The sequence below is a fragment of the Talpa occidentalis genome, unplaced genomic scaffold (assembly GCF_014898055.3).
Source record: "Talpa occidentalis isolate TD23 unplaced genomic scaffold, MPIMG_talOcc4v2.1 talOcc4.14, whole genome shotgun sequence".
Taxonomy (NCBI): Eukaryota; Metazoa; Chordata; class Mammalia; order Eulipotyphla; family Talpidae; genus Talpa; species Talpa occidentalis.
The window spans coordinates 64,771,782-64,787,739 of record NW_023601433.1 but is presented as its reverse complement, the minus strand read 5'-3'; the positions used below and the strand labels follow the sequence as shown (position 1 = coordinate 64,787,739).

Here is a 15,958-nt window from a genome sequence, read left to right as displayed (position 1 = left end):
CAAAAAAAGATGAGGTATGAGCTACATGACATTTTCACTCTCATTTTGACACAAGTCCAAGAAAATTCTGTCCTTTCCAATAGTTGAGCAAAATTCAAACAAACAAAAAACCACCATTTAAAGTATGTTCTGCAACATATGTTTTTGAAACTTAAAAATAAACTCCATTAAAGGAATGAGAATCTATCTTTATAAAAATGACACCAGAAAATCTGGCAGTAACTATAAGAGGGCATCATTTTACCAAATATCTGTAATGTCTGGGTTGTTGTTATAAACATCCCTTAAAGAGATATGTTCTTATGTTTTTAAAAAATATATATCTGTTTAATGTTAATATATTTTTATGTATAACTATTGTATAAATATGTACATAGTTGGTATTCTGGGTAAGACTCAGTACTATGTGCTAGTGGAAATAAAAAGATGACTAAGACAAAGACGCTGTAATTTTACAAAGATTTTGTTACAGAGATCCTCTCTTGAGATTCTCATAAATGAAAAATAATGTAAGCATCTTTTACTGTATGGCTTTCTTCAATTCCCTTTTCTGGCATTATAGAAAGATGAGAAGCAATAATTTGCCAAACTATAGCTATCAATTTATATACAAAAACTTTTTAAAAATATTTTATTTTATATAATTCTTACATCATTTTTCATCTTTGCACAATGTATGCATTTTCATTTTGGTTATATTCCTCATACAATTGCACCACCACCCCCTTATTTTGACTCTAGTTCTTTCTCTCCCCGCCCCTTCCTCCTCCCCTCCAAGGGCCCTCGCCCCATAGTGTGTCTCTGGTTTATAGTTGCTTGTTGATTTTGATTTTTACTTTGTATTGATTAGTCTTTCTCCTGGTCTCTTATTTAGGTTTTCTAAATTCCTGCTATGAGTGAGACTATACGATATTTTTCTTTTTCTTTCTGACTTACTTCGCTGAGCATGATCCATCCATGTTGCTGCAAACTATACACAAAAACTTTTAAAAAACTTTTAAAACACTAAACATTTTAATGGATACTAGGTATCTTTCTAGACTAGAACATATTTCTGTTTTCTTAAACAGATAAATTACAAAACTTTTCTTTTTCTCTTTTATATATTTTTTACATCATTTTTCATTTTGCACAATGTATGCATTTTCATCTTGGTTACAGTCCCCATACAATTCCCACCACCCTTGTTTTGATCCTACTCCCTTCTGCCCATCCCTAGTAGTGTGTCTCTGGTTTACAGTTGCTTGTTGATTTTGATTTTTACTTTATTATAATTAGTCTTTTTCCTGGTCCCTTATTTTGGTTTTCTAAATTCCTGCTATGAGTGAGACAGTCCAGTATTTTTCTTTTTCTTTCTGGCTTATTTCGCTACGCATGATCGCTTCCAGCTCCATCCATGTTGCTGCAAATGGCATGAGTTTATCTTTTTTGATTGCTGAGTAATATTCCATTGTATATATGTACCACATCTTCTTGATCCAGTCATCTATTTTTGGACATTTGCATTGTCTCCATAGCTTAGCTATTGTAAACAGTGCTGCTATAAACACGGGGGTGCAGGTGCCCTTTTGAATTACTGTTTCTGTATCCTTTGGGTAAATACCTAGGAGTGGAATTGCTGGATGACATGGAAGTTCCATCTTTAGCAGATTGAGGAACCTCCTCACAGCTCTCCATAGTGGTTGAACCAGTTTGTACTCCCACCAGCAGTGCAAGAGAGTTCCTTTTTCTCCACATTCTGGCTAACATTTGTTGTTGCTAGTTTTTTTGTTTTTTAATATGTGCCATTCTCACTGGTATAAGATGGTATCTCATTGTAGTTTTGATTTGCATTTCTCTAGGTAAAAGTGATGTTGAATATTTTTTCATATGCCTTTGGCCATTTGCATTTCCTCTTTGGAGAAGTTTCTTTTTAGCTCTTCTGCCCATTTTTTGACTGGCTTATTTAATTTGTTTTTGTTGAGTCTCATCAGCTCTTTGTAGATTTTTGTGATCAGTCCTTTATCATTAGTGTTGTGTGCAAAAATTTTCTCCCAGTCGGTGGAGTGTCTCTTTGTTTTGGTTGCTGTCTCTTTTGCTGTACAGAAGCTCTTTAATTTGATGTAGTCCCAGCTGTTTATCTTTGCCTTTACTATCTCTGCTTTGGGTGATGTGTCTTTAAAGATGTTACTGAAATGTAGGTCATGTAGTGTTTCGCCTATATTTCCTTCTATATGTTTTATGGTTTCAGGTCTTATGTCTAGTTCTTTAACCCATTTTGAATTGGTTACAAAAACTTTTCTTGATGACTCAAACCATCACTATGAAGATATATAGAAATTTTGATAAGCTACCAGCTGTTATATCTCATTATGCCTACCTCTTTACCGCGAATATTTTTCCTTCCTGGTCTTACTTTCTAATTCATTTCTCCTAATCAGCAAAGGTTTGAAAATCAAAAAGCTATGTTTTTATGTTTATGATCAGTTAATATCTGACAGAGGACCATAAATTCACCTCTACAACTTAGAAGTCACTGCTAGATACTAGAGAAATGGGCTCAAACTCTTATTAAGAAGAATTCTCAATGTGGTCATGCTGCATTCATTACACTTTTATCAAAAGATAAAGAAAAATAGTTCAGATAGCTGCATTTTTAAGTTAACACCTAGGATGTACCTTGAAAACCCCACACCAGAAAGCTGAATTTACTTAACTTTTGTTAAGAAAACATCTATGGATAATCAACTACTAACAGACTGGAAAATACTTACTCATTTCTGGTTCAGCAGTGAGATCTGCAGTCACAAAATTAGATGGAAATAAACCCATGCTCTGATGAGTTTCACCTTTCCACCAGTTGGGATCACTATGAGGAACAAAAGGAAATGCTTTACTACACAGTAAGAAATTTTATTCTATAAATCTATCCTTTATGAGATCTGAATCGCACCATAATCCAGAGAAGCAGATGATGAATGCATCATTATTACAAATAAGAAATAAGGCCTCAGAGAAAATAAGGAGCTATTCAATATATAATTCTTTATCTTTGGGAGGCTGGAGAATGTGTTGAGGATATAATTTAAAAAAAAAAAAAAAACCTCTATAAATCAAGAGATTCCCCTCCCAACACACTTAACAACTGTCAAATTCAGGTGGTTCGTGAGTATCACAGGAGAGTCCTTTAATAAAAGTAACAATACACTCTTAATCTTGATATTCATTCCTAAGTCAGTGCTATTTCTACTATATATTAGCAAGTTTTTTCCCCATTAGAGAACACACAGACCAATGACACTATTTATAGCAAAAAATATTCATAGGTTGTACACAGGTACACACACCTGTTCACCATTATATCTCCAGTGGTTAGTATAAGGGAAGCTAGAAAACTCTTAAATATTTCTGAATGAATATGATCAAGGCTTTGCACAACTTCCAGTGAACCACCTCAAAAATCATTTTCTCTTATTTAAGAAAATGTTAGGGGCCTCCCAGTGGCGCAGCAGGTTAAGTGCAGCACTGTGAAGCTGTGCGCAGCCTCTGCAGCGCGGGTTTGATTCCCAGCCAGCCAGGGAGATACCCACATGGTGCGGCAGACCTCTCCTGTTCTGCCCGCTGCTCCCCTCAACAGTATATTTCAGCCAGTCTGCCTATTCTGCTTCCCGCTCTGTCTCAGGTGAATTCTCTCACCCTCCCGTGCCTCTGGCCTGTACCCCAGTTCTTGTATAAATAAATAAATCTTAAAAAAAAAAGTCAAAATACAAGTGTGATACAAAGGAATAACAATAAATCTATTTGAATTCATTTCCAAAAACCACTTGCAAATCTTATTACTTCATTATCGGTAACAATTATCAATAGCAATTTTAAGTAAACATAAAGCTGTAGTAAACAAAATGTATCTTTTTTTTTTAAAGATTTATTTTATTTATTTATACAAGCACTGGGTACAGTCAGAAGCGTGGGAAGGTGAGAGAATTCACCAGAGCCAGATAGGAGAGCAGAACAGGCAGATAGACGAAGTACACTGCTGAGGGGAGCAGTGGGCAACAGGAGATGTCTGCATGACATGTGGGACCCTCGCCGGTGGCCGGGGATGGAACTGGCACGGCAGAGGCTGAGGGCACCTTCACAACCCAGCACTCAACCACTGCACCACGAGGGAGGCCTTCACTTTCTTGATAATAATGTAAATGTATATAATTCATGTCAAATGAATTTGTTCCACATGGATATACTATTCTATGTAAACAAAGTCAATATATTATGTATTTTTTAAATTCAAATTCCATAAATACATGCTCATAACTATATATTCCATGTTTTTTCTAAAATCTTAACTTTTTTACAAGTTTAACAATCCATATCATTAGATGGAGCCAAAAATGATATATTAAACTAGATATCCCCCCAAAAAATAATAAACTAAATAGATGAGAAAAAAATCACAAAATATGAATCCAGACAGTATGTATGACACAAGCAAAGCAAACAAGTGTCATACACAGAAAACATGAGTTGATATTTTTTAAATTTCATTTAGTAACAGCATTCAACAGGAATAATATAAAAGACATACACAAGTAAAATTTTGTTTTCATATGAATGTTCAATTTAATATTAACCATCACCTGTCATCAAGAACTGTAATAATTTCTCCAGCTTTAAAAGTAAGTTCATTATCTTCAGCAGCCTCAAAGTCATATATAGCACGAACTTTTCGGCCTTCATGATGGTGGTTAGTTACAAGATTAGACGTGCTTGGATACAAACTGGAAAGGGTGGTTGACTGCTGCCTTTGTTCCTTCAGGGACAACTCAATGGCTGAAAAATATTGGGTTTTAAAAGACCCAAAATTTTAATAAAGCCAATATACCAAAGAAGCAGAAAAAGGTTGCTGAAGGCAAAAGTTCTTTTACAATGGTGTATCTGAAAACTAGGACATATCATTATATAACATTCTGAATAAAAATTATTTCATCTTTTTACTGATTCTTTCACAATTGAAAACTCAAAAAAAATGGACAGCATAACAACTAGTTTTATCGTAAGAATACAATTTAAATTACAATTGGGTTTAACAAGATAGAAACCTTTAAATACTTCTTAAGTTTAGGTGTTATATAATATAAAAATCACGTGGAAAATCGTTAAGTCCAAGCCTCATTGAGGAGTTACTAAATCAGAACCTCAAAAGGTAATTATCTTAGAAACTATATTTTATTGCTCTAAAGTAATTCTTATGTAACTGGTATAAAAATAAGAAATTAGAAATAACTACAGTAAATTCTCACCTAAGAAATTCTACCAAAATAAAGTTCATCACCACTCTTTCCCAATGAAGATGATCACCATGTGTTACTCAGGCTCTGCAATGTAATCTTAACCCATAACCCTTTCCTTCCACCTCTGTTCTAAATTGATTGATAATGAGAAGACAAAGTTTTAAAACTGTCATAGGAAAACATCTTTTAGTATCTTCCCTAGGGGAAAATTCTTCAGACAAACCAACAACAACAACAATAAAAAAAACACAAAAAACACCACCACCCAAAATTACAGACAAGCAAAAAGTTTAACTGCACCAAAGTTTAAAATTTGCTTGATAAAATACACCATTATCAAACTTAAAGTATAAACCAAAAACTAAGATTAGGTATCTCCAATAATCATATAGATGGAAGATTAAGATCCAAAATAAGCCTTTCTACATATCAATGCTTTTTAAAAAGGACAACAAAAAAAGTAACACTCAGAATAGAAAATAGCCATTAAAAAAAAGGGTTCAATCTCACTAGTAATAAAAGTAAAAATTAAAATTATGATATCATTTCCAAACTATCAGATTCACAAAAATTAAAATCTAACAGTACCAAGTGTTGCTGGGAGACTGAAAAATAACAGTATCTACACATTGCTGATGGAAGAGGAAAACACACAACCATGTAGCAAAGCTGGAGATGTACCTGCCTGATGAATGCACCACCACTTTGGTCACACAAAAAGTCACATATCTGTGTATAAGAATATTCCATGCAGTGCATTTGTTTAACAGAAAGCCAAATGTCTATTGTTAGGAAAGAGAGATAACAGTATATTTGTTTGTACTAAAATATTATATAACAGCTAAAAAAAACTTGAATTAATACATTTCAAACATACTGTAGCATGAAAAAACAAGTTGCAGTAGTATTTAAACTATACTATGCATGAAAAAAGAATTTGTTGGACACAAAAAAGCACCTGATAGTATTTATGGATATATAACATAGTAAAAATATTATAGTAACATACTGAAAAGACACATGAAGAGTAGTTTCCTCTGAAGATGAAATGATATTGAGGAGGGGAATAAAGTAGATTTCAGCTGTAGCTATAATATCCTACTGTTATTTTTAATTACCTCAGGGAAAAAAATATTAAATCAAAGAGCCATCTTCTTCCCACCATCAGGAACTTAAAAATGTACCTTTTGCTAAATCTTCTTCTTCCTTTTTGTTTGCCGCAGTACCAGGATCTTTGGCTACCAGGGCTGGGCTTGCTTTTGCCTGTTCTGCAGCCTAACACAAAAAAGGAACACAATATGAGGATTGCTCTCAAAATTTCCTACCCCTACTAATCTAATAACTTGCAAGATTTCTTGTTAGTTTACCACAGACTTCTGAAGAAGAAAAAAGCCCAAAATGTAGCAGCCTCCATTTTGAAAGCTGAAGATGTCAGTAATTGAGAAGAGACTGATTGAGAGCAACTGGACACTTAGAGCAACAGCCTAAGTACTTGCCCAGATTTGTGTAAAGAGAATAAACTGAAAGTGAACCATATGGAAATTAGAGAAGACTAAAAGAGATGTGAAAATTTTTAGAAAAATTCTAAAACCAGAAAAGGGACTGGGAGAAGAGATGACTATTTTTAAAACAATTCATTTTTACAAATTTAACACCCCTTTTCAAGAGTTATATTTTATTGCTTCCTTCCACATCAAAAATTAGGAACCAAGATTTTTCCTTGGGAACCCAAATTTTTATAACAGTATTAACACTCATGAAATTATCCTATTTCATAAACCAAAATTTTTATAAGTACTTAATTCTGAAAATACATTACAAGTAAATAAATACATGATAAACACTTAAGATATATAAGCTTCTGTCACAGTGGCCTCAGGCTTTACATAGCAATCAAGTCAAATCAAACTCAGATCTACCTTACCAGTCTCATTTTCAGCAATTCTATCAGTTACAAGAAATTTCTAGAGTATATATAACTTACATCTTGATTTATAATGTCCTCTTTATAGTTCCGTTTACTCCATTCACATCTTTCCCTGTTGAGTTTTCAACTCACTAGTCAATAAACACCTAAAATATCACTTTCTTAATGAACTATTCCGAAACCCCCTTATTGAGGAATTTCTTCCTGTGTTCCTTTAATAAAACTCTTAAGCAAGGTCCTCTGATATACATGGTTAAGAGTACAAGTTGTGCTGTCAAACAACTCTACAGTCAAGCAACTGGGTTCAAAATGCCAGACCTATCACTTTTTATCACTTTCTAATGTGTGTTTTTGGATATGTTAACCTCATTGTGCCTCATCTTCAAAGGAAGGATAGTAATAGCAACTATACATCATGAGCTACTAGAGGATTAAATTAACACAAATCTTTCCCAAAACCAAGTGCAAAGGGAGCCATCTGGAGTTTAAAATAAAAAATATTAACACTGTCTCCTGAGATTTATAAAGTATATAAATGCAATAATAGCTATAAAATGGTAGCTATGGCATAAAAGATGCTGTAGCGGGAGTAAATATCTCTATACAGTTGCAAAGTTTCTATATTTACATGAAATAATACAATACTAACTCAAAATAGATTTTGAAAAGCTATACAAAAATATTTTATTTCCCACAGTAACCAGTTTTAAAAAAATGTAATTCTAATAATTATCATATGGATAGCACAATTATCACATGTATAGCATTCTAATAATTATCACATGTAAATCTCAGCTTCCATTATAATCATCTGCTTACATGTCTATTTCCACAAATAGACTATATATTCCTTGAGTGCGCGAGCCTTTTAAATATTACAAGCAATCAATAAATGATTGCTGAATGAATGAAAGGTAAAATATTTCACATTATACTAATATATAGCCCCATATTCCTCACTTTGTATATTTCATGCTATCAAGCAAGTGCAGTTTATTTTTAGAAAAGTGGATCAGAAAAAAGCTTCCAGGAGTTCACCAAATAGACCTTTTAAGTATTGAGTATGATCCACCTCTAATTATAATCTTCTTTAGATAGATAGCAATGTTTTAATCATCAGACACCTCTGAAAGCTGAAGGCCTGCTTAGTCAGAGATACTTTTTCCATTGTGTATGGATTTTTTTCATAATTTGGTGACTATTACAATACAGACACACTGATCTTTCCGTGGCATATGGGAATTTCTCTCAGTAAAAAAGGATGTACAGAAATAAAAAGTGTATTAAGTCCTACATTCCAGAACTGAACACTTCACAAAGTTCCTTTCTATCATCAGGTTCTTCATATAGTAATGATATCTGACTTATCAACTAGTCAAAAACAGTAGCACTGATAGCATTACTTTTATCTCTAGTGAAAAGTTCATGCTGAGAGTACTGCAGCAGCATGAGTTAAGAGTTTTTGTTTTATATTCTTTTCTTCTATATTTGGATAAAAAATATTCTTTAAAAATTCTTACATTTTTATGAAGCTTCTGTTAAATACGCTAAGAAAGAGCTAGTCTGATTAAAATGTAATAATGTCTTAAGCAACTATGTGACTAAAATCTAAAGGGAGTTCTACTATTAATGCTAGATGATATATTTTTTTCATTAAACAGGAAGCTTTCTGCAAACATGATTTTCTATAAGCTTTTCAGAAACTACTAACAAATCACCAATATATATCATGTTTTACTTTATATACATTTTATGTATTTGAAAAGATAGCAACTATAACAAAATTAGCTTTCATATTTCATCACATCTAGAAGAAAGAAGAAAACTTTAACTTTACTATTGATGACTCACATCCTGACTCTTTTGAACAAGTGACCTAACTTACATACCAAGCAATCAATAAATGCTCTTGCCAGTGTTCACTCCACTTCTTATCCTTTGAAGCCTAGTCTGTACAGACACATATCCACTAACCTCTATAGCAAACGGAAGACAGGATCGTGTAGTGGAAAGAACACTGGACTGAGAGTCAGGAGGCCTGTGTTCTAGTTCCAGCTCTGTCAACTACTAGCTGTGGCCCTGGGAAAGTCACTTAACCATTCTGGGTCTCAGTTTCCTCATCTGTAAAATGAGGGGATTAGATTAGAGAATCTCTAAAGTTGTTCCCACAAATATCTGAGATTCTAGGTTAGCCAAATGAAGCCACATACCAAACAGATCATTCATTCTTCTTCCTCCTCTTATAGAACAAATTGCCTTTGTTGACTGAAGTGCAGTTGCACTGAAGGCTGTATTCAAGAGCAGTGCTTCTCAAACTTTTACATGTTTATAGAATTATCCAAAGATCATGTTAAAATGGAGATACTGAATCCACAAACCTGGAGTAGCACCTGCTATTTACTGGTTTCTAACAAGCTTCCTGATGATGGTAATGGCCAGCAAACCACATTTTGAGTTACAAGTTCTAAAATAAGTTATCAGGATTTGGAAATGCTAATCCACTAAGCATCTATACTCTTTGTTTTCTATAATAAGTCCATTCTTTGACAATTAAACATTGCTTCCACTTGTTAAGAAACTTATTATAAGGTACCCACATATTATTCTGCATAAAATTATCCTTTACAGTTTACGGTCTCACTCATAGCAGGAATTTAGAAAACCTAAATAAAGGACCAGGAAAAAGATTAATTATAATAAAGTAAAAATCAAAATCAACAAGCAACTATAAACCAGACACACACTAGGGGGTGAGGTTGGGGAGTAGGATCAAAACAAGGGGGGTGGAAACTGTATGAGGCCTATAACAAAGATGAAAATGCATACATTGTGCAAAAATGAAAAATGTTAAAAAATGTATAAAATAAAAAATAAAATGAAAATGTAAAAAAGATATAGTTTAGAAATTATTGTGAGAATAGTAAAACTCAGCTATCAAATAAGAAGGAATACTTCTCAAAGACATAATTTATTATATTATTATAAAACTAAACTACAACCAAACTTTTTAAGTAAGAAGAAAAATGTATTTTGCTTCCTTCATCTCCCAAATATATCTCATTTCTTTACATTTCAAGTGCACTCACATAAACTGAAAAGGTCTTGAGAAAAAAATGCTAGCTAAGTCTGGATAAAGGTGAATAGTCTATAAGATTTCCTGAAGTGGTCAAATTCCAAAATTGGGCCCTCTGCAGCTGAGGGCTTTTTGTTCATCCAGTGGGGAAAGACAGTAAATTACCACATATCTTAAATCCCCTTGATTAGCTAGGTATCCTACATAATGCTTAGTGAAAATAAAAATATAAAAGATATCCTTTCATTTTTTTCTGTGAAATATATTATGTAAACTTTTTTGGAAGAAGAAGTTAAACCTTTTAATCAATTATACCTATTAGGAGAAAGGAAGAAGAGTGATACACTTGCCAGGTCTTGTTAAGGGAAAAGCTGCTTCATGTGCTTCCCTCCTCACTGGCCCCTTGTATTTCCTTACCATTTTTAATGTAAGTATTCAAAAATCTCAGCCAAAAAAACCACTAAAATCATCCTTAAATTTTAAGTAGATATGATTTTTGAGGTATCGTTCTTAGAAGATAAAATCATAGCATAAAACATTTAACAAGATCATCAGTGTTACTAAAATGAAGCAATTTTCTCTATACTATTAAAACTGTGTAAAATATTTCAACTGCAGAATGTTAAACCTGTTCATTTATAAAGAATGCAAAGTAGAAGTTGGGACACATTAATATTCCACAATAATATTTTTCTTGAATCTCTGAATATGAGGTAATTACTATTAACAGGCATTCCACTGGTGTAGTACAAATTAATTGGATTTGGAGGGAAAAATAAAAATTTAAACAAACACGGTTATTTTAAAATAAAAAACTGTATGTAGTACACAGAACTTTTCAAAATACCTGAGAGCCAATAGCTGGAAAGCTAACTCCTTGTTCCTTAAGGTTCTTAATCATTGCTGATATTAGACTAAGCTGTGGATCATTCTTAAATTCATCTGTCCATTCAACCATAAGAGCCTTTAGTTTCTCACACACTTTAGGATGACCCTAAAAATAGAGGGAAAAAAATTATTAATAAGTACTAATTCTCTGGGCAATGATTTAATACATATACCCTGAACACAAAAATTAAGTGTTGTAGAGATCACCTTTTGAATCACAAATTATTACTAGCTACAGATGACACATGTGAAAATAAGAAAATACAGTTGATCACTAGAAATAAACTAATTTTATTTTCACACTATTAAAAAGGATACCTCATTTCAAATAAAAACAGATCAAATATGCAGCAACTTATTTTGAAGGTCAAGACGACATAACTTTTTAAAGTATATTAAAGCTAAGCATGCAAGACAAAGAAATGTCATTTGGTTTATCTTTTTGCAGACCAATAAAAAATAAATTGGAGGGAAAACATAAATGTTAATGATCCTTAATACCTAATTCCTGACTTTTTTTTTTTAAAGATTTATTTATTTATTTATACAAGCACTAGGTACAGTCAGAAGCGTGGGAGGGCGAGAAAATTCACCAGAGCCAGAGTGGGGAACAGAACAGGCAGACTGACGAAGTACACTGCTGAGGGGAGCAGTGGGCGTGGCAGGAGAGGTCTGCCCACGATGTGAGACCCTTGCCAGAGGTCGGGGATCTAACCGGCGCTGCAGAGGCTGCAGGCAGTTCTGCAAACCAGCGCTCAACCGCTGCCCCACCAGGGGAGGCCCTTAATTCCTGACTTAATGTGCATGACTGTGTTTACTTCCCAAGTTGTTTCATGCCTGATTTGAGGTCTAAAGTATGTCATTATTCCTGATATGTCATTTTTCAAAACAATGTCTTCCCTTTCATTATAAAACCAATTATGTTCACTGTAAAACATTTGGAAATACAAAGTCCTTCTCTAAGTAGTTGTTTGCTTTCCCAAATAGTTGTAGTGTTACTACTAACTAGTTATGAGCGCCACATCTTCAGTTAAGTTACAAAAGATGTGAAAATCTCTTCATAGAAAGTTGTACACTTTTAAAATGCACTGTTTATCATACACAACTGTATATTTTGATGGACACTGAGGACACTAAAAAACTGTTTATGAATCAAAAGAAAATACAAAGTATAACTGAAAAGAAGCAAACAGGAAAAAAATTTTCACATAATCATATGTTTGAAAAAAGTACAGAATTTAAAATTCTTATCACATTTCTGCACTTTTTTTTTCATTTGAAATGTGGAAATATTTATTTTCAAAAAAACATATGCAGCATTTTCACTGTCAAGACTTTAAATTTTTCTCCTAATATATGTCAAAAACAAAAAAGGCAGAATTACTTTTAGATGTACTCATTTTCATGGGGAAAACTCCCAAATTACTTAGTAATCTAAGACTTTTAAATGCTTTGAATTGTGGGATTTGAATGTTTTCTTCTATATTCAATTAAGCAGTCAGTATAGTATCAAATTTTGTAATGGTCAGGTAGTGGCCTTATTATGTCAAGATGAAAACAAAACAATGGTATTTCTAAGCAGTCCTACATCTAGAAAACACCTCTGTGGCTACAAAAATGATTTTAAAAGTATGCCTAAAATAGATTGGTATTCTTTAATCTGAGAGAGAAACATGTTTTCTTATCAGATCAAAGGAAAAAAGAAAAAAGAGGTTAAATACTCTAATTTAGCTTGGGAAAAAACGCAACTCTCAGCTATATAAATTTATAGTCAAAACATAATAAATACTTAGATATTGGATAGACATAGCTTAGCAAGGGTTAAAAAAACAAACACCACCTAGTCATTTAAATAATTTTATGATTTCAAATGTGAAGAACTGAACTACAAAATACATACATGAAGTACAGCTGCCTTAATTCATTTCTGAAAACAATGTTCCTTACCTTGTTTAATACATTGCTTACTTCACTAGCAAAATCTCTTGAACACACTTCTAAATGAAAAATTTTGCCACAGTTCGATACGCATGCTCCTAGAAGCTAAAAGCATAAAATTAGAAGTTAAAAAAGCTCAATTTTGAAAGATAATTTTATGGTAGAACTTAAAATGAAACCACTCACAGTCAGAGCTTGCATAGCAACATGAGGATCTTTATGGTTCACTCTTCTCATAATAGACCGAAGACAATCTTTAGGTCTAAAAAATTAGAAATTAAACAATCAATTAATGGTAAATTCATTTTTTAAACTACAATAGGCAATGGATTGTCATGCAAAGGGGAAAATATGGTAGAATATATAAGCTTAATTTTTATTAATGACACAATTGAAGACTGCATATTCAGTAACAGTTGCTTTAAATTTTTCAAAGACAACACATTCTCTAAACAACCACAGATTAGGTATTTCAGACTAACTGTAGATGAAAAATGTTGTGAAAATAAAATGGTATATAAGCCAGACATTTGCCTTCACTTTCCACCTAGAGATACTTTCCAGATATCACTACATCTGCCTAAAGGCAATTTTTGAATCTCAGTGCAGGAAAGTGACCCCAAGAAAAGAATAGAGATCTATCTCACTGAGTTTGAATTGAGGAAACAGAAATCAGAATTCAGAAAGGCCAAGGGAGCTAAATTTGTAAGATGGAGCGGAAATTACATGAAAAAAGAGCTCAAGATACCTGCATAGGTGTCCAATTTGGTCTGTTCTGGAAAAAGTCACATGCATAGATTAAAAATTCCATGAGGATGGACAAGAATTACATAAGTTGAAGAGTTTGCAAGGCTTACAGTCATCAGAACTTACACACAAGTGGCAAGTCCCTGTTGACTATCCAGAGCTTAGAGTGGATATATCAGAAAGTTTAAGTCTTGGAGATGGGGCTAAACTACACCAAAATACTACTCTAAATTCATTCTGTAACAACTTAAAAACAAGCCACAGAAGAATAAAGTTGATCCAAATCCAAGTGAACTTCTGACAGAACAAAGTCGCATACTCTTTAACAGAAACACAATAAAACCTGGGACTCAACAATATAAAATTCAAAATATTAAATATTCAATAAAAATTACTAGAAAAAAATTACGAGATGATAGGAAACAATAAATTCTGCCAAATAATTCAGACAGCTGAATGAAGAAATGAAGGAAACTTAAAAGATACACTTTAAAAGTACCCAAACTTGAGTAAACAGGAAAAAAAAAAAAGACTGAAAATATAGAATATAGGGCTATCACCACAAATGTTTGTAAAAGAGAAATAGAATATTTTAAAAATCATAAAAAATATTCAACTGAGGGAATCCCTAATGGCTTAGGGGTTAAGTCTCAGAGCTACCCACTCTGGGGCCTGAGGTTAGTCCCGGCAAGAGACCTGACTCACATACGGCCCTGACTCGCCCACTGCTCCCCTCAGCAGTGCATTTCAGTAAATGCACCTGTTCTCTCCTCACTCTGTCTCTGGTGAATCCTCTCATCCCCCATACCCCAGTTATTCCATGTGAAAAAAAGAAAAAAAAAACAATTAAAAATATTCAACTAGGGGGTCTCCCTGGTGTCACAGCAGGTTGAACGCTGCACCGTGAAGCTGTCCGCAGCCTCTGCAGAGCGGATTCGATTCCCGGCCTGCCAGGGAGAAACCCACATGGCGTGGCAGACCTCTCCTGCCTCGCCCGCTGTTCCCCTCAGCAGTGTCTTTGGTCTGTCTGTCTGTTCTGCTCCCCGCTCTGTCTCTGGTGAATTCTCTCATCCTCCCACGCCTCTGACCTGTACCCCAGTTCTTGCATAAATAAATAAATCTTAAAAAAAAATTCAACATGCAGTAAACAAATGGAAATAAACAAATAAAAAGAAACAGAAAAAAACAAATAATCTAGACAATAGCAGATTTAAATGTTTTGGTTCTAATCCCCATACAATTCCCACCCCCCTTATTTTAACCATAATCCCCCTTCCCCCCTCCCCCCGTAGTGTGTCGCTTATAGTTGCTTGTTGATTTTTACTATAACCAAGATGAAAAAGCATACATTGTGCAAAAATGAAAAATGATGTAAAAAATATATATAAAATAAAATATAAAAAAAATGTTTTGGTTCAAAATACAAATGTTTACATTAAATGCAAATATAGTCATGCGTTGTTTAACTTTGGGGACACATTCTGAAGTATGCATTATTATATAAGCACTGCCCCTAAGAAAGACTGTTACCTGTCCTGAAAAGGCTTGAAACCTGTCATTTGGCCTCCTTATGGATGAAAATCATTTTAGGTATCTGTTTCCAGAACAGGAGATTCTGTTCATAAATAACAGAGTATTTGGTCTACAGTACTTTTCTTTCGCAATCGACATATCTAGAGTTTCCAAACATTTCTTGTTTTGTTTAGCGATCATTTTCACGTTGCATAATAATCAATTGTTTAAAACACACAGAATTCATAGTAAATTAAACATCATGATCAGGGTTAGGCGTTTTTGTTTCAAACCTCGTATTCCCCAACATCACAAACTTTTTACTTTGGTCATGTTCATCATGGTGCTGAGAGGAATAAACATCTGTGTATGATCTTCAATCTAGGTCATTAGAAATCTTTATATATCTTACACTTAGGTCTTTCTCAAATTTTAATAGTCTCATTGCTTTCAACAAAGCAGACCCTTAATAGTTTTGTTCTTGTTCAAGGTTGTAGCTAAGGTGAAATGGGACATGACTGACTGGTAAGGATGTTCACCATAATTTTCCACCTTTGTAGTCCTTAGCAACTTTTAATTTTATTTCCAGGTCAATTACTTGAT

General features: G+C 33.5%; 1 protein-coding gene across 2 annotated transcripts in view; it reads right to left on the bottom strand.

Moving 5' to 3' along the window:
- The window catches only part of STAM (signal transducing adaptor molecule), a 55,314-nt gene that overhangs the window by 11,044 nt on the left and 28,312 nt on the right, over nucleotides 1–15,958 (bottom strand). For both annotated transcript variants that reach the window (XM_037510678.2, XM_054695109.1), the window contains exons 3-8: nucleotides 13,283–13,358; nucleotides 13,106–13,201; nucleotides 11,118–11,264; nucleotides 6,455–6,545; nucleotides 4,617–4,809; nucleotides 2,754–2,848 (exon numbers count right to left, since the gene is read on the bottom strand). In XM_037510678.2, coding sequence (XP_037366575.1) covers nucleotides 2,754–2,848; nucleotides 4,617–4,809; nucleotides 6,455–6,545; nucleotides 11,118–11,264; nucleotides 13,106–13,201; nucleotides 13,283–13,358 — 698 coding nt within the window. The remainder of the gene's footprint in view (nucleotides 1–2,753; nucleotides 2,849–4,616; nucleotides 4,810–6,454; nucleotides 6,546–11,117; nucleotides 11,265–13,105; nucleotides 13,202–13,282; nucleotides 13,359–15,958) is intronic.